Source organism: Macrotis lagotis, chromosome 4 (assembly GCF_037893015.1).
Source record: "Macrotis lagotis isolate mMagLag1 chromosome 4, bilby.v1.9.chrom.fasta, whole genome shotgun sequence".
Lineage (NCBI taxonomy): Eukaryota > Metazoa > Chordata > Mammalia > Peramelemorphia > Peramelidae > Macrotis > Macrotis lagotis.
This window is the reverse complement of record NC_133661.1, coordinates 263,824,029-263,843,371: the sequence shown is the minus strand read 5'-3', so window position 1 is coordinate 263,843,371 and position 19,343 is coordinate 263,824,029. Positions and strand designations below refer to the sequence as shown.

Here is a 19,343-nt window from a genome sequence, read left to right as displayed (position 1 = left end):
CAGGGATTATCTAGTTTGCTTCCATAGTGGTACCAGGGTACTCATAAAACCAAAAAGTAGGGAATGAACTTTTTTTCATAAGAAATGATGCAATTAGAAATAATTCATGGAAGTTCCCAAGAACTTTCACATTTTACTGGGCTAAATACTAATTTTCCTGGGTTAATGTTTTGTAATATAAAAGCTTAAAACTAAAAAACAGTAATTAAAAAACTAAACAATTGCTATTCACCCTTACTCTGAACCAAACAAGGCCCAAACAATGAGCACATGGACTTAGCCTGAGGTCCTGCTCTGTATCCAAGACTGAGAGGACTTGGGGAATCATAGTAATACCTAAGTTCTAGCAAGTGTGACAAGTCTCAAGCAACTACAGAGGGATGAAACACTTTTTTCTCATCAAAAGGTAATGTGAGGAGTAACAAATTTGACAAGTTCTGAAGCCCACTTGTATCAAGGTACCACTGTATTTGCATTCCCAGGGCTTAGCACAGTGTCAAACACACTAAATGATTATTAAATCATTTATGTATGCATGTCGCAAACTATATAGCTGTATGAGGGAGCAACAGTAATAAAAGGGGTATGGGGAAAGGGGGTGCCATTAGAGATGGTCTTTTGGAGATCATTTTTCCTTTTGTTTTTTTAGTGCAGAAAAAGACGTTAGTATATTTATAGACTAAGGAAGGAGTCAATGGGGGGGGAGCGGGACATGATGATGCTAACTAATCTTGAAAAGAGAACTTACTAGTAACTTTCTTCTAATAATTAGTTAACTTAACCTACTTTTTAAAAAATGTTTTATTTTTTACAAAAAAAAATTTTCAACCATATATTAGCTTTTACTTAATACATCCCAAATAGATGTATCATCCCAATTCAGGATGACTGAAAACACTAAAGCATCATAGTTAGTTAGCATCCTTTAAAAGTTAATCTAACAGCACAGAAATTATAACTATTATTTCAAAAGAAAGTGCCAGAATTGAACATATGCTTCATATTAGGCTTCAGCAGTCTACAACAACAAAATATGTAGATTTTCCATTAAAAATTAAAATAAAATAAAATCGAAAGCTTTTTCATCCAACTTCAAAACTAAGAATGATTGAATGTCAAGAAGAAAAGAACTAATCTAGCTGTTTCAACTTAAACAAAGTAAAAACAGATATAGAAACTTAGGTGGGGGAGAAAAAAGGTTTCATATTACAGGAAACTAAAAGAGAGAAAAAAAAACTTACCAAGGAGATTTCAGTAATGGAAGAGTCCTAAATATCTATTCAATTGTGACTGTTATATTCCACTGTTTTACATCATTGAATTTGTAATATATTGAGAGTAGCTTTTGATTTAAAAATGTTTTACTATTAATTTTAATTTTTTATTTTTTAAAACACTAAGCTGATAAACACATAATGAGAACAGTATAGTTTCAAAGAATACAGGGAAAAGGTTCATTTCCAAATTAAATACTGATCATTTTATTTTAAAGTCTTAAAATCTACTAAACTGCTTAAATAGATATACTACCTCCTCAATGTAGAGAACACATCATTGATGCCAGCCTGTTCTACCCAACTCTTACCCAGTATATTCCTGTAATACGATAATCACTGTCAAATCTACTCATAGTAGACTCAATGTGAGGCCTTCTCTTGATAGCAATCACAGTGAAAGCAAATGGTTGTCCCTTAATTAGCTTATCATATGACTAGAGCATCTTCTTTTTCACTCCCACATTTCTTTGATGACATCCTTTATAATCCACAAACTTCAATCTATGGTAACTTTAAATGTCAGGTTCAATGTGAGGAGCTTTAATAATTTTTAAATTCTTGTTCCAATAAAACCAAAAGAAGTTGTAGTTAAATGAAAACAGGCTTCATGACCCTTGGATAGAAAAATAAAGGATTTGCTTGAGTGGGCTTTATTATATGTCCCAGTTCCAGAAGAAACGTGGGCATTTTGGTCATTAGAGAAGGATATATATTGTAGTATTAGCCATGCACTATGATAAGTACTTTTAAATTTTTAAAAAATTTTATTTTTATTTAAAGCAAAGGGGTTAAGTGACTTACCAAAGGCACACAAGCTAGATAATTATTAAGTCTCTGAGGCCACAAATGAGCTCAGGTCCTCCTGACTCCAGGGTCAGTGCTCTATCCACTGCCCCACCTAGCTGCCTCTGATAAGTACTTAAAAAAAATACTATTTCATTTGAACTTCACAACAGGTGCTACTGTTATTCCCATTTTATAGTTGAAGAAAATTGGGGTAAACTGAGATTAATTGATTTTTCCAGGGTCTCACACAGCTAGTAGCTTAGGCAACATTTGAATTCCAAGTCTTGATAAGTTCAAGCTCAGATAATACTGTGCCACCTAGCTGCCCCCACTTGCAATTGTGTACTGTACTACTAAAGAATTTGGAAAAAGATTAATGCTAAAATAACCTGCTAATATCAATTTCTAAGGACAAATGGGTGCAGAAATTCTATAAAGAACTTGATAAGATTGCCCAAACCAAATCAACATAAAACTCTGATAGTTGATGACTTCAATGCAAAGGTGAGAAAAACTGAATGTGGAGAAATTTATGGCAAAGTATGGTTCAGAAAAAAAGAAATGGGGGCAAAAATCACAGAAGTTTCTCAACTTTAAAACATGTATACTTTTTTCAAATACAAAAGTGGTAGTCTAAACACCACACAAAGAATGAAACTAACTTAGTTCTGACAGTTTATTAATGATGTGAGAGTACCTATAACTGTATACAATCAGAGCTGAGATAAGAATTTATATTAAACATTTACAATAACTGAAAGAATCCCAGCTCACAAATGTTATACTTTAATAAAAAAAGCAAGTATATACAGTATAAATACAAAACAAATAAATACAAAGTAGTTAAATACAAAGTAAATACAAAGCTCTAGAAGACAGTGGAGTGGGGAAAGGTAGGTCAAGAAAGGCTTTATAGAAAAAAGTGGTAATCGACCTACCACTAAAAAGAAAAGAAACTCCATAAGATATAAAAAAACAAACCAAAGAATGTATCCCAATCATGACACAAAAATATGAAGATAGGAGATGGGAAAATATATCTGTATCTGTATATAATAGAGAGAATAATAATAATAATAATAATGATGATGATGATGATGATGATGATGATGGATAGCATTTAGATAGGAAGGTTGTTGCTATTATTATCCCCAATCTGCAGAAGAGGAAATAGGCAAATAGAGGATAAATGACTTACCTAGAGGTAAACCACTACTATATATCAGAAGAAGGATTTGAAGCTATAACCTTAACTTTAGTGTCCTGATCACATAAGATAAGTTTGACAGAATCAAAGGGTGCAAAGGAGGAAGGTAAAGAAACCAAAAAAAAAAAAAAAAATGGAGTAGAGTTACTAAAGACTTTAAAAATTAATCAGAAAAATTTATATTGTATCTAAGAAGATGCTATAGTTGACTAAGTAAGGGATTCAAATGGTCAGATTACATTGTACTTATGGAAGGTTTCTTTGGCTGTGAATAATGGACTAGTGCAGTGACAAACTTGAAGAAGAGAACATGTAAGGAAGTTTCTGCAATAGTTCAAACTTCTCTTCTATCTCTTCCTGCTAGACTTTATTGATAATATATTATAGTACATATTGTTAATATGTACCATTGTGGGTACATTTAATATCCTAAAATTTTGCTGAAATTTTTAATTGTTTCAATTAGTTTTTTCATTTCATTCTGTAGAAGTCTCTAAGTAAACCATTAAACAATTTGCAAAACAGCAGCAATTTTGTTTCCTCTTTGCTTATAATTATTTCTTTTTCTTGTTTCAATTATATAGAGCAAGACTTTCTAACATAATATTGAATAATAATGGTGATATTGGTCATCCAATTGGTCTCTAGCTTTTCCACATCTCATTTAATGGTGACTCTTGGTTTTAGGTACTATATTAAGGAAATATTCATTTATTGCTAGGTAAGAATAGGTGTTATATCTTGTCAAAAGCTTTTCCTGATCTACTAATATAATCAAAATTTTTGTTATTCTAGATATTAATATGCTCAGTTATGCTTATAGTTTTCATAATCTTGAACCATTATTCCTACATTCATATTATAAATTCATCAGTCATAATTTACATTATTTGTAATAGGTTGCTATATTCTCCTTTCTATTATTTTATTTAAAATGAATGCTGGTGGAGTTTTCTTTTTTTTTTTTGAACTTTCCCTGATTTAGGTTTCAAGACAACACTTACATTATTTCTTTTGTGTTTGAATTCACCTTAATATATTTAATACTGGTATTAATGTTTTTCTTTTTTTTTAAATCTAATTACATAATAACTTGCTTCTCTTTCATAATGGAGTCTAGTTTTAATAATAAACACATTTATAAATAAATGCTTTTGCTTTGTTTTATGTTTTGCAGGGCAATGGAGTTAAGTGACTTGCCCAAGGCCACACAGCTTGGCAATCATTAAGTGTCTGAGGCTGGATTTGAACTCAGATACTCCTGAATCCAGGGTCAGTGCTCTATCCACTGTGCCACCCAGTTGACCTGAATAAATTCTTAAATAATAAATTCAATACCTCTTTTCTTTGTTAACTTCTTTTTTTGGATTTTCCAATACATACATCTGATTTTGGTGTTTAACTGAGGATTTTGAATTTGCTGCTTTCTTATTCTGTGAAAGTTACACGCTCAATTCATTAATCTGCATGCCTCTCTCTCTCTCTCTCTCTCTCTCCTTTAATGATGGAATTATTTAGAAATAAAAATTTCCTTTATTTCTGTAATAAAACATTCACTTAAGTAAAATTTCACCAGTGAATAGCTCATATTACATTCTTAATATCAAAATAAAATAGCAGTTATATTTAAATAAATAGCTAGAACTGATGAAGAAAACTCAGTCATAAATGCACACAATTCATGAGTAATAAGATTACCTCTTTTTTTAATGATGGCTGGTAAAACGCTGACAAGGCAAGCTGATTATTAAAATGGCGGTCTCACATTTCCAGTGAATGATAATTTCCTATGCTAACCACCAAAGTAACAGTCTGGGGAATTTCAATTAACAATTAAATAATCCCAATGCTAGCTCCCAGTGGCACAAAATTATTGAAACATGTTTACATTTTGCAAAACACTGCCTGTGACAAATACAATGAAATTTGAAATGTAATTGCATATTACATTAATTTAGGATAGCCACCAAAAATATTAAAAATTTCAACCATTTCTCACTTCTTTTATCTTACAAGAGGCTTTATCACAAAAATTTTAAAGCAATGAAAATGAAAGGCTGTCAGAGTTAAAGACAAATTAACTTTTCTGAGCATAATAATATCACCAAAACCCACTGAAATCCTTGGCTATCTAATCCAAGGCAATCATTTTAAAAAACTAAACTACAAAAAGGAATTACAGTTTAACAGAAACATACGTACAAAAAAACCCCTAAATGCCCCTAACTTCATAAGTTTCTACACTAAGCAATACAACTGTGTAAGAAAACAGAATACATTTGTTTGTGTTTGTTTGTGTGTGAGACCACTTAAACTAACCTGAAATGACAATCACTGGACTAAAAGAGTGCCTTTTTTTTATTTATTTAAAGTTTTCCGATTCAATTTTCTTTACTTTTTAAATAAGTGTTACTAGTACCTTCTGACCTCACATCTCTCTACATTGAACCCTTCCCTTAAAAAGAAAAAGATCCAATTGCTGACTGCATCAACACCATAACCAATATCGTCCCAATAGTACTCCATATTTTGTTTGTACCACGAGGCAAGAGGTTGGTTTTATTATCTGGTCTCTGAGAATTGAATATCAACTATTCAGAAGTGGACTTTCTTTTTAATGATCTTTTCATTTTTGCCATTCTACTGGCTCTGATTATATCATTTGAAATCATTTAATATAAATCTTAGTATGTTTCTCTGAATTCCTTAGTCATCATCTTTAAATTGTTTTTCTCTGGAGGACTTGGGAGTTCATCACAGTACAATGTAATATTTCATATTCACAATGACTTTTCATATTAATACAGCTCCTCAAGTTTTCAGTGTTTGCTCATTAAGAAGGCCACAAGATAATATTCATAGGATTAAGAACAGAAAGGAACCTTAAAGATCTATTACTTTAATAAACCCTTCTTCTAAAAGAAGAAAAAAAGAATTTCAGGCAGCTTGGAGGCTCAGGGGATAGTGAGCCCTGGAGTCAGGAGGACCTGAGTTCAAATACAGCCTCAGACACTTAATAATTACCTAGCTGTGTGACCATGGGCAAATCACTTAAACCCGTTGACTTGCAAAAACAAAAACAAAAAAGAAAAGAGAATTTGTGAATTCAACCCAGTGATCTTTTCACTTATACTTTACCAATTACTTAGACTTTTTTCTGTTTTTTTATTTTATATTTATTTATTCTCTTTTTGTACAAATAATGTTTTTTAAATATTAATAAAATATTCTTAAGAGTAAACAGAATACATCCTCCCCCACAAAATATAGACTTGCTTGAGCAATAAAGGGGAGAGAAAAAAATTAAAATTAAAAAAAAATAATAGTAATAATTGTAGGTATGGCCAGGTGGCACCATGGACGGAGCTCCAGCCCTGGAGCCAGGAGTACCCGAGACCATTTCCCGCCTTGTAAATCCAACAATCACCCAGCCATGTGACATGCAGCCAACCCAACCCCAATGCCCTGCAAAAAACCAAAAAAAGAAAAAAAAGACCCAAAATAAAATAAAATAGTAATAATAGTAGGGGTGGCTGGGTGGCGGACAGAGCATTGGCCCTTGAACCAGGGGCACCCGGGTCCAAATCCAGCCTCAGACACCCAAAGATCACCCTGCTATGCGGCTCCAGGAAGGCCACCCAGCCCCATTTGCCCCGCACCCCCCCCCAAATAATAATAATAATAAATGTGCTTGAGTCTTTGTTCCAACACCAACAACTCTGTCACAGGTAGATCACATTCTTTATGATAAGTCCATCGCAAAAGTTACTTCCATATTTTTCCACCGTTGCCATTGCTGATCGCAACTCCCTCCTTTTGTATTTCTCCACTACCATGTACTATATTTTCTCTCTCCTTTCACTCTGACTCTGCTGTAGGGTCACTGAGTGGTGCAGCAGACAGATCCCTGGTCCTGGGGCCAAGAGGCCCTGAGCCCCCATACCACCCTTTAGGCCCAGCATCCACCTGGCCCTATGGTCCTGGACAGGCTATCCAATCCCAGCCCCTTAGTAAAAAGGAAAATGTGTTATATCTGACCACTTACCCAACCTGGTCCATCTTCTCCTCCATCACTCACATCCCTCCCTTCCCCCTGTCCCCCGCTCCATACTCCAGATGTCTATACCCCATTGAGTATATATGTTGTTTCCTCTCCTAGCCACCTCTGATGAGAGCGAAGATTCCCTCATTCCCCCTTGCCTTCCCCCCTTCAATATCATTGTAATAGCTCATTGTAATAAAGAAAAAACTTATTATATGAGATATCTTGGCCTATTCCCCCTCTCCTTTTTCTTTCTCCCATCACATTTCCTTTTTTTTCTATTGACTCCATTTTTACACCATATTTTAACTTCGAATTCAGCTTTCTCCTATGCTTCAACTATAAAAGCTCCCTCTACCTGCTCTATTAACTGAGAAGGTTCATATGAGTATTATCAGTGTCATTTTTCTATGCAGGAATACATGCAGTTCATCCTCATTAAGTCCCTCATATTTTCCCCCTTTCCTCCAATCTCCATGCTTCACCTGAGTCCTGTATCTGAAGATCAAACCTTCTGTTCAGCTCTGGCCATTCCAACAGGAACATTTGAAATTCCCCTGGTTCATTGAAAGTCCATCTTTTTCCCTGGAAGAGGACATTCAGCCTTGCTGGGTAGTTCATTCTCAGTTGCATTCTAAGCTCTTTTGCCTTCCGGTATATTATATTCCAAGCCCTATGAGCTTCCAATGTAGTTGCTGCTAAGTCCTCTGTGATCCTGACAGCAGCTCCACGATATTTGAACTGTGTCCTTCTGGCTGCTTGTAATATTTTCTCTTTGACTTGGGAGTTCTGGAACTTGGCTAAAATATTCCTAGGTCTTGTTTTTTGGGATCTCTTTATCGGGGGGATGGGTGGATTCTCTCCATTTCTATTTTGCCCTCTGCTTCTAGGACATCAGGGCAATTTTCCTCTAGGAATTCTTTGAAAATGATGTCAAGGCTCTTTTCATGATCATGACTTTCAGATATTCCAATAATTTTTAAATTATCTTTCCTAGGTCTGTTTTCCATATCAGTTGTTTTTTCAATGAGATGTTACATTTTCTTTTAATTTTTCATTTTTTTGGTTTTGAAGTAATGAATCCTGGTTTCTCATAAATTCATCAATTTCCCTGAGTTCCATTCTTTGTCTGAAGGATTTGTTTTCCTCAGAGAGTTTTCTTATCTCTTTTTCCATCTGGCCAATTTTGCTTTTTAAAGCATTCTTCTCCTCAATAACTTTTTGAATTGTTTGATCCATTTGACCTAAGCTGGTTTTTAGCATGCTATTTTCTTCAGCATTTTTTTGGATTTCCTTGACTAGGCTGCTGACTTCATTTTCATGTTTTTCCTGCATCTCTCTCATTTCTTTTCACAGTTTTTCTTCTAAGTCCCTCATTTGATTTTCAAAGTCTTTTTTGAGCTCTGTCATAGCCTGAGCCCAATTTCTATTTTTCTTGGAGTCTTTAGATGCAGGAGCTTGTGCTTCCTCATCTTCAGACTGAGTATATTGATCCTTCTTGGGATCATAGATAATGTATTTCTCAATGGTGTTTCTCTTGTTTCTATGCTTGCTCATTTTCCCAGCCTTAGCCTGTTTTGGGGGTGCTTCCTGAGCTTTTGGGACACTCCCACAAGGATCTCAGTGTGTGTGAGGCTCTGTCCTCCCTTCTGGTCTGTGAATGACCATATGCGCCCCCCTCTACCACAGGGCTGAGGTGGAAGGGGCCCTGCTGTTCTGTGGGGGAGGCCTAGACTACGATCAGGATCTGAATGTGGTCAGAACCCTACAGTCCTGTTCTAGGGGCAAAGGACAGAGCTGGGCAGTCTCTCTTCACTCCCCTCTCTGAGTTCAATGGGCTCATGCCCTGGGGGCTCCTGCTTACTGGCTCTGCCTGCTTCTGTTCCTGAATCTGGGCTGTGTTGGCCATGCTGCCTGCTGTGTGCCCTGAGGGCTGGGCTCCAAGTGCTTGCTCTAGCAGGGGTTCCCCCATTTTGTGCCTGGTGCTCCCCAGGGCAGAGGGTAGCTGGGAGACTCCCCCACTGCTGTGAGCTGAGACTCCCAGCCCTGGGGCTGCCTCTGGCAGGCTGAAGTTCTTTTGCTCTGGCAGGCCGCCCCTCCAACCCCAGGGAGCTGAGCCTTTCTGCTCTTTTCCAGGTTACCTTGAGTAGGAGAACTGCCTCCCTGGGTCCCTCTGGGGGTTCTGTCTCTCACAAGTTTAGTTACAGTCCTTAGTTTCAAAGTTTTATGAGAGAGTGCCTAAGAGACACTGCTCTCTTGTTGCCATCTTGGCTCTGCCTCCCCCCCCAAATTACTTAGACTTTTAAAACCAAGAGCTATTACCTAATGCTTTCTCATGATGATGACCATGCAAAATTCAAAAAAGCATAAGTAGACATGCATAAACTAAAGCAGAATTAAGAAAACAAAGTGAAAAATTATCACAATAAAGAAACAAGCATTTAGTGAAAGAACACCAAAGGGGGGGGGGGGAGTGGACATTGTATAATTATAATGACAAAGCCTAACCTGCAAAAAAAAATTATAACTTCCCTTGTTTTTTGAATAAGGGGGACTTTACATGTTGAACACCAAGTATACTTTTAGGGATGGTATACTGATGATTTTGATGAACTTATTTTCCTTTTCCTTTTTTATTCTTTCTTGCCAGGGATATACTTTGATCACATTCACTTCAGAAGAATAATTCTTGGTATTAAATAGGGGCAAAATAGGGAATAGCCTTGTGATTTAGGGGAAAATCCTGAATGATGCAATTTTTAATAATTCAGGCCAGCATCTTCTCTGCATTTTGTAATTTTAAAAGAGTTCCTAAAGCACTAAAAGGTTAAGTGAAAAACCCAAGGTCACACAATCAGATTGTGACAGAAGTGGATTAGACCCAAGTCTCCCTGACTCTAAGGGCATTTAACTTTGTTTGCTTCACTTTCTTTAACTATAAAATAGGAAAAAATAATGTCCTCTGCCTCTATGAGTTCTTGTGAGGATAAAATAAGAAAATTGTAAAGTATTTAGGACAGTGCCTGGAACCTAGTAGGCATTCAAAAATTGCTTATTTCCTTCCTTCTTTCTTTTTTAACCTTAAATCAGATTTGTCTCTGACCAAAGGGGCATTACTTTACTTTATTTCTATGAATTTAATTAATTTGTCTTATATAACATTAAGAATAGTGGAGTCGGGGGCGGCTAGGTGGTGAAGTGGATAAAGGACCAGCCCTGGAGTCAGGAGTACCTGGGTTCAAATCCTGTCTCAGATACTTAATAACTTAATAATTACCTAGCTGTGTGGCCTTGGGCAAGCCACTTAACCCCATTTGCCTCACAAAAAAACCTAAAAAAAAAAAAAAGAATAGTGGAGTCTTCCTATTTATATTTTTTTTGATCACATCTATTTTTCTCCCTACCTTGTCTGAGATGATGACTGAAACCCTTTTCAGTTTTAGTATGAGCCAAGGTATAGTAAGGTTTCTAAGCCCTGCAATGTGAATTATTATATTTCAAATATATTTCACATAAAGAGTATAAAGTATTTGACTTACTAATTCATTCTGGTACCCTCTTCCATTTAAGTTCCATTCAAATTTTTGATTTTTAAATTTCTATTTTTTCTTCCCTTTCCTGATATAACACTTCTCCACCCCACCTCCACCCCCATCCCATCCCTAACCTTGAAAATACTTGTGGGAAAAGACAGGGGATTTGATCAAGATTAGTAATTGAAAATTGTTATGGTCTACTCCACTCCATCGCTGTTTCTATCTTCAGTTTGCCTAGAAATAAGTGATTATTTTGTTTATTACTTTTAATTTCCTTTTTCTAATCCATCTACCAAGGATTAAAAGGTTTATCTGTTTATATTTTTTTCCTTGTCAATTGTTTTCTTCCTCTTGAAATTCACTCTGCCCACACCTTTTTTTCTGCCTGTTTTCAAGTGAAAAATCTATTTCTATACTAAATTATTTATGTGTATATGAATGTGTTCATGTTCAGTTATCAGTGTAAATAAGAGTTATATTTATGAGACTCTAGCTCTTTCCACTATTACTTCATATTTATAATTTTCTCACACAATTCAATTATAGAAAAGAATACATTCTTCTCACTTTTTAATTCTTCCTTCTCCTTCCATTCTTTCTTCTCTTTATACACCCAAAACAGAACACAATCACCCTCAGGCCCAAAGCTTGTCTGTTTTTAATTCATTGTTTTGGACCATGAAGATGGTAGAGACCTAATTCTTTAATATTTATCCCAATTAAATTATTCATATTTTATACAGACACACATCCCTTTTAATTTTTGTTTAGTGTCGTTATTTATATCAGGAATGATAGAAAAAGGGGGGCAGCTAGGTGGCACAGTGGATAGAGCACTGGCCCTGGAGTCAGGAGTACCTGAGTTCAAATCCGGCCTCAGACACATAATTACCTAGCTGTGTGGCCTTGGGTAAGCCACTTTAACCCCATTTGACTTGCAAAAATCTAAAAAGAAAATATGTATATAAAGTCTAACCTAACCTTTCCAGGATGCACCAACCTCCTAAAACAACACAGTGGTTACCCTCCCTGCTTTAAAAAAGAGGCAAGGAACCTGGACTCCTTGTCCTAATGGGTCTATTTCATCATACTCCCATACTTCACATTTACATAAGAACATTTCAGGTCAACCAACATATTTTGAGCTTCACACTCTACCTGATACACTGTAATGGCTCCAACTCAAAGTCATCTTAACTCTTTCCCCTAATAATTCACTGCACTATTCCTATCCCCCTAGCCCAAAGTCCTTAGTGGAGCTGACACTACTCATGAGAACTCCAGGGACAGAACTATCCAATGGGACACGCCTACTTCAAAGAAGGCACTATGCTCTACAGTGCAGAATTGCAGTAGGTCAAAAGAAATGTGAGATGCATACATTTAGAGGCATCTCCACTCCAAAAGTTCATATGGACTATTTGTGCCTGACCTGTAATAGAGGTCATATTCCAAGCTCATATTGATCAGATCAGTCACAGTCAAGACACGGTATCTTCCAAGAGAGTGATATCATTTTGGACTTCTTCATGTACAAAGTACAGCAGGCAACCAGCTGCATCTGTCAGTACTTTTTATATCTTTTAAACTTGCTACTGACCCTAGACAAACTGACTCCCAAATGCTTGAAGATTCCATGTATTTCACAAAATGGGGCACATAAAAAGATTATGACATTATAGATGACTATGATTCAGGGTAGTAATATTAGAGGCAATAAATGAACCATTTATTTTTGGCTAAAAATCTTACCTTAATTGGTGTATGAATTTTCTCAAGTGAAAATTAAAATTAAAATGCAACTTTCCTTTGTTATAGTCTATTCAGCATTTAGGGCAGCATGTATATCTTATTTTCAAATAATATTCCTTCCCCTAAGTATTAAGGAACCAGGATTTCTAAATCAACTTTCTATGTAATAGTTTCTACTGAGAAGCTAGAATCAACAAAATGGCATAATTCAACAAGTAAAATCTTTGGTTGTGTTTGTTTCTTTATTTTTAAGAAGTGTACAGCCAGAAACAAGCTTGCTTCATGGAAAGCAGCATTTCAATCAGTAACAAAAGTCGAACTCCTTAGTTAATTACTGTCTTGGATACATATGGTAATGTTGTTGAGCCACTGATCCAGACCAACATAATACTTTTTGACAAAATATGTTTCCTGGCTCATTTCTCACAAAAGTTTTTCAAGGCATATAGCAGACATCAAGTATATCTACCCTTTCAATGGCAAAATGCCCAACTTCTATATTTTTCCTGGCTTACTGCTAACTAAATAAAGCCCCAGTTTTTTTTAAAGCAATTTGTGGAGCTGAAAATGAACAGCTACTTCACTCCAGCTGCCAATGACGACTTTAATGCACATTAATGCAACCCAGAGTCACTCTCAATAAATATGTAAAAGTCACAGAACCAAAAAATTGAGTTTACCCACCAAAGTAGCAGTATAGCAGAATCTTTGCCTTGTAAAGCAATGTTATTTCAAATAAATACAAATAAATAAAGCAGTTCTAAATCATATCCTGAAAAACAAGAAGTACTTCTTAAGCTTCTCAGAAATTAAAAACACCACTGAATAAAAGGGCTTTGGAAAACTTACCCAAGCCTTCCTAGCATCTCCAAGGGAGGAACATGGGGTCCACATGTCTCTATCTGTAATGGCTGGTATTCATACAGAGTTTCCTCAAGCTTTTGAATTGGAGCTAATGAAATATGCTGGCCCTATTACAAAAAAGGAAGAAAATGGAGTTTTAAGATTAGATTTCTAATGTTACTTTAGCAAGTTGGTAATATTTATTCTGGATAAAATACATTTAAAACTTTAATTATTGTAACTATCTCCTCATTCCAACGCAATTTCTTTATTAGTACTTAAAAACATAACCTTTGTTTGAGATGGGGAAGTATTTGGGAAGGAGAAAGTCTTAAATAAAAATAAATTTATATACATATATATTTTATATCTATCTATATATATATATATATACAAAGTATATAATTTTTTCAAGATCATTGAGCTTCATTTATCATAAATATTTTAGATGGCAACAAAAATTTCCTGAAAGCCCAATAAGAAAAAGGATATTTTAATGATTCTCTACAGATTTCGCAAAGCTCACATTCCTGTGTGTGTGTGTGTGTGTGTGTGTGTGTGTGTGTGTGTGTGTCCATCCCTAAGAGCCTTTTAAAGGACAGGGAATATCCTATAATTTCATTGGCATATGGTGTTCAGATAAAGAAACTCCATCAAAAAACACAGATCAGCACTTTCTTTGTAGTCTTAAGAGAGTTTCATAGAACAGCGGTAAAAAAAGTAATATCAAAACAGATTCCTGCAAGCCACAAACTGATTTTGAAAACAAGTTAACATTTATCTATATTTTATTACATATATATATATATTCATTTATTTTATTAAACATTTCCCAATTACATTTTTTTCTTTTTTTTTTCAAGGCAATGGGGTTAACGTGGCTTGCCCAAGGCCACACGGCTAGGTAATTATTGTCTGTCCCAATTACATTTTAATCTAGATTTTTTATAGTAGACAAATGAACTGTTTTTAAAAATATATAATCAAAATGTAATAAAATTAAGCAGCTCTTTAAAAAAAATTTTAAACACATCTGCATTGTTTAAATAATTAATGCCCTCATCAAACCAGATATTCTGAACCCAATGTACATACATTTACTGTCCAAATCCTTCTTGGCTCTCTACTGACTACTTATTCCTTATTCTCATCTTTCTCAACTCAGCTCCAATCATGTCCCAATCTAAAGCAACTCATATCTTTCATTGTGTTCTTTGGAATGCTTGCTTTCATCTTAGACCACTGCCATTCTTAACAAATTTCCATATTCTTTAAAATCTCTGGGATCAGTCATACTCCTGATAACATATTCCCAAACACACTTTTCATCAGTGGCTAAACTTTCATTTCTATTTCCTGACTCACTGTAAGGTGAGGGAGTCAGAAACTCTTAACTTCTCATTGCCACTTCCAGGTACTCCTTTGCTATCATTAATAATACTAATTTCTTCACTTTTGTGGTTCCTTCAATTCATACTTATTTGATGATTGGTGGCTGTTATCTACCTCCAGGTCATTCTTCTTCCTTTCTCAGTGACTTTAGAGCCTGACTCCCAATTTCTCTCAAATTCCCCAAATTCCTGTAGTCTCATTAAGGGGACATCAACAAACCTCCATAAAGATACACCCTCAGTCTAATCTCACAGTTTCTTACCTTACTAAATTCTCATGACCAAATCCTGTACCCCACCAGAGATACTCCTCTATCTTCTCATCACCCACATTTGTTTCATTTTTCTTTTCAAACTCCTGAAATTTTTATCTGATTTGATACTGCTGCAATTCCTCCCCTCTCTCTCACCTGTAATACCTAAATCCTGTATTTCATCTTCACTGTGACCTCTGACTTTACACCTCTCAGTTATGTCTCAGGCTATCTATCACCTGGGAGCACCATAATGTCCCCTGTTCCCCAGGTTGACCTCTGAGTAAAACAGTTCAACTCTACAGTGTCCACTTGCTCTGCCAAGCCTCAGTGGTTGATCACTCCCACCATCTGCTGATTCTGCTCTTACACAATGCTGTTGAACAAAATTGGAGAAAATCACAAAAACATGCTGACTGGGTCCACTACAAATTTATGGTACATATCCTCAAGAACAAAGATGGTGCAAAGAAGACAGTTGCTGGGTTGAGAATCAGGGAGACTCTTTTTCCTGAATTCAAATCTAGCCTCAGATACTTACTCACTAAGTGACTCTGGATAAGTAACTTCACTCTGTTTGCCTCAGTTTCCTCATTTGTAAAATGAGCTGGACAAGGAAATGACAAACCACTCCAGCATCTTCGTCAAGAAAATGGGAGTCCCAAATGGACAGAACTAAAAAACAACTCAACAACAACCTTGATTGCTGCAACTGACACAGTATCCCACTCAAGACAGTAGCTTTTCCAGACATTTTCATTTCTTTTCAAACCCTCCACCTACCTTCTCAGCTAAAAGCCTTGCTTCACATTTCACTGAAATAACTAATAGCATTCTCTGAGCTCCTCTCCTCCCACCCTCCTCATTGCAAACCACTAAGACACTTTTCTGCCACTTTCTCCTCCTTCAGCTTTTTCTCATTAGAAAATGTGATCCTTCTCCTTGTGAAGGTAAACCCCTCTCTACATGCATGAGTGATCTCATTCTATTCCAACTTCTCCATTAGATAGTTTCCTTCACATACCCCATATGTCTCTCATCTTCAAAAACTCCATTTTTTTTTTTTTTTTTTGCTGCTGGCTCTCTTGCTATATCTCTCTTCTTTTTATAACTAAACACCTGCCAGCTATAATATGCCTCCAATTTCTTTCCTCTCATTCGTTTCTTAACTCTGTTTTCCAGTTTTGTAAGTCAACCAAAAGTTATTCTATTCCAAAGATGTCAACTGCAAAATCCTCATCCTTCTTGATCTCTTTGACAGTGTCAATCGATCACCTTCTTTTGGATTGCTTTTCTCTCTAGGTTTTTATGAAACTGTTCTTTTTTGTTTTCCCTTTGCCTATTTTAATGTACCTTCTCAGACTCCTTTGATAGATCTTAAATCAAGTGTCATCACATTGATCAAGGATGTATCCCACACACACTGTCATAGATTCCTCTTTTCTTCTCTTTAGCATTTCACTGTGTGATTTCATCAATCAGATTATGTGCTACTTCCTAAAGAAGCAGATATTTGGTTAGTTGATTAAAGGGCTGAAACTAGAATCTGAAAAAAGTGAATTCAAATCTGGTCTCACATCCTATGTGACCCTAAGGAAATCCCTTAGCATCTTTCTGCCTTAGTTTCCTCAATTTTAATATGGAGATAAGAACAGCATCAATTGAGATAATATCTGAAAAGTAGTTAGGTCAATGCCTATCACATCATACTCATAAAATGAATGCTTTCTGACTAGCATCCTTCCTTCTTTCCACAGATATGACCATCATCTCTATGCAACTGATACTCTACTCATTTCTTCAGTCCTTATTTTTTCTTGTTCTAAAGTTTTTTTTAAATTTTTATTTATTTAAGGCAATGGAGGTAAGTGACTTGCCCAAGGTCACACAGCTAGGTAACTATTATGTGTCTGAAGCTGTATTTGAACTCGGGTCCTCCTGACTCCAGGGTCAGTGCTCTGTCTACTGCACTACCTAGCTGCACCTTGTTCTAAAGTTCTCCATCTCCAACAGCAGGTTAGACATCTCAAAACAGATACTTCAAAGATATCTTCCATTCAACATGTCTAAAACTGAACTTAGGTTTTTGAACCGAAACCCTTCCCTTTTCCCAATTTTCCTATTAATATTAAAGGCATCACATTCCTCCCGTTCAGGAAGGTATCACAATCCTCCCAGGATAGCAAGGTGTCATCTTCTATACCTCACTCTTGAATTCAATGCACAATATTGTTGCCAAGTTTCACATATGTCCCTTTCTTTAATTTGATTTTGCCACCATTCTGGTGCAGGACTTCAACCCACTAAGACTACTGAAATATCCTTTTAGCTGTTTTCCCTGCCTCATACATCTCCCTGTTCCAATTATCCCCCATTCAGATGTTAACCTGTTCTGTCTAAAATAATGAGGAGAGGTGGAATCCATTATTGGGTAGGCATGAACAGTATCAGAATCAGGATTTGTACTGTATGAGCCCAACAGAGGCAGCACATGCACATCCCCTTCAGTGAGGCAGATATACTGATTGCTTCACTCAGTGGTTTTTCTGGCTCTTAAAATCAAGGTCAGTAATTCTACATATCTGAACTATGGAAAATTAGTGTGTGTATATAAATATATATATATATACATATATATATGTATATATATATGTGTGTATATATATATATGTATATATATATATATATGTTAAAAGGATTTACAATTACACTAGTGACATATAGAGAAACAGCAAAGGGCACATGCTTCTTGAATGCATTCAATCCAGTTTGGGAGGTATTATATAATCTGAAGTGTACAACAGTTCACTGCTGCCTCACCTCACATCTTTCCTAGCAATTAAGGCTAAAATATGTGAATTCAACTGTTTATTTCTATAAAAAATGACTGGAATCATTCAGAAATTACATATAACACAGATATGAGCAAGCATTACCAGTTATTTAATTTTATCTTTTTTTTTTCTTTTCAAGATGTCAGGGGAGACTCTGCCTCCTCTGCCTTCCTTGACTATATGTCCCTGACCTAAAGTTGAAACCTGACTATGCTATAACTCTCTTTGATCAGTTCAGTGGCTCCTTATTACTCCCAGGATGATCAAATATAATATTCTCTGTATGGCTTATAAAGCCCTCCATAATATTTCTGTCTTCTTACACCTCATATTCTCTACCCTCTATGATCTATTCTATAATCCACTGACTCTACCCTCTTTCTTCTTCCTCAAACAAGATACTTCATCTCCAGACATTTTCACTGGCTATCCCTCATGTGAGGTATCTGCTATCAAAAATAAATGGCCTGGAAAACAGGTTAAGGAGGGGTATTTCATCTGATTCCTTAAAAAACATGATTTTTAAAAAAAGGTCAGAGCACTATATTTTAAGTAATTATAAATGAAAACTGCTTAATTATTTAGAACCAAAGGACAAAGTAAAAATAGAACAAATTCATTCATTATCTGCTAAAAGAAATGGCAAAAAGAAAAGGTCACAGGAATATTACAATCATAATTCAGAGCTTTCAAGTCAATGAAAAAATAGCACAAGCAGCCACAAAGAAAGAGTTCAAGTACCAAGAAACCAAGAAATTAAGATCCCCCCCCAAATCTAGCAGCTTTATTTTAAATGAGATCTAGGAATACAATATTCTAAAAATCAGAAGTCAAAAGACTCATATCCAAGAATAACTTATCCTGCAAAGTATAACTGTTTGCGGGGGGGGGGGGGGGGGGGGCGAGAGACATGAAATAAAAGTTTTTCCAAACATTCCTGAGTTGAGTAGGAATTATGAAATGAAAACACAAAAGTTTTAAGAAATCCAGAAAGTAAATTCTCTGAGCAAATGGAAAGTAATGCATGATAATGAAGTATTATTAGCCTTCTAATAAAAGAACAAACAACTGCCCCTTTAGGACCTCAAAATCTTTAAATAGTATTAAAGAAGGTAAATAAATAAAAACAGGCTGTGGAGCTGAATCAATTTTATTCTGAGACTTTTAAGAGGCAAAAGAAAAAGGAGGGTGAAGAGAATATATCAGTGTAAAAAGGAGAAAGAAGGGGTGGAATTTATTAGTTCTCATAATTGGCTTGTGTGAAAAGATTACTCAAACATGAAGGAGCAGGGGTTTTTAAGGTAGGGAATGAGAACATATAAAAGAGGGTATCAAGTGAACTTCATCTTAGTTTAACCAGAAAAAGAAGGGTTTCTCTCTGTGTGTCTCTGTCTGGCTGAATCTGCTTCTCTATCTCTCTG

General features: G+C 35.6%; 1 protein-coding gene across 1 annotated transcript in view; it reads right to left on the bottom strand.

Annotated features, from left to right (window-relative positions):
• Nucleotides 1-19,343, bottom strand: part of MNAT1 (MNAT1 component of CDK activating kinase) — a 303,321-nt gene that overhangs the window by 76,243 nt on the left and 207,735 nt on the right. The window contains exon 7 of the mRNA XM_074235952.1: nt 13,450-13,571. Coding sequence (XP_074092053.1) covers nt 13,450-13,571 — 122 coding nt within the window. The remainder of the gene's footprint in view (nt 1-13,449; nt 13,572-19,343) is intronic.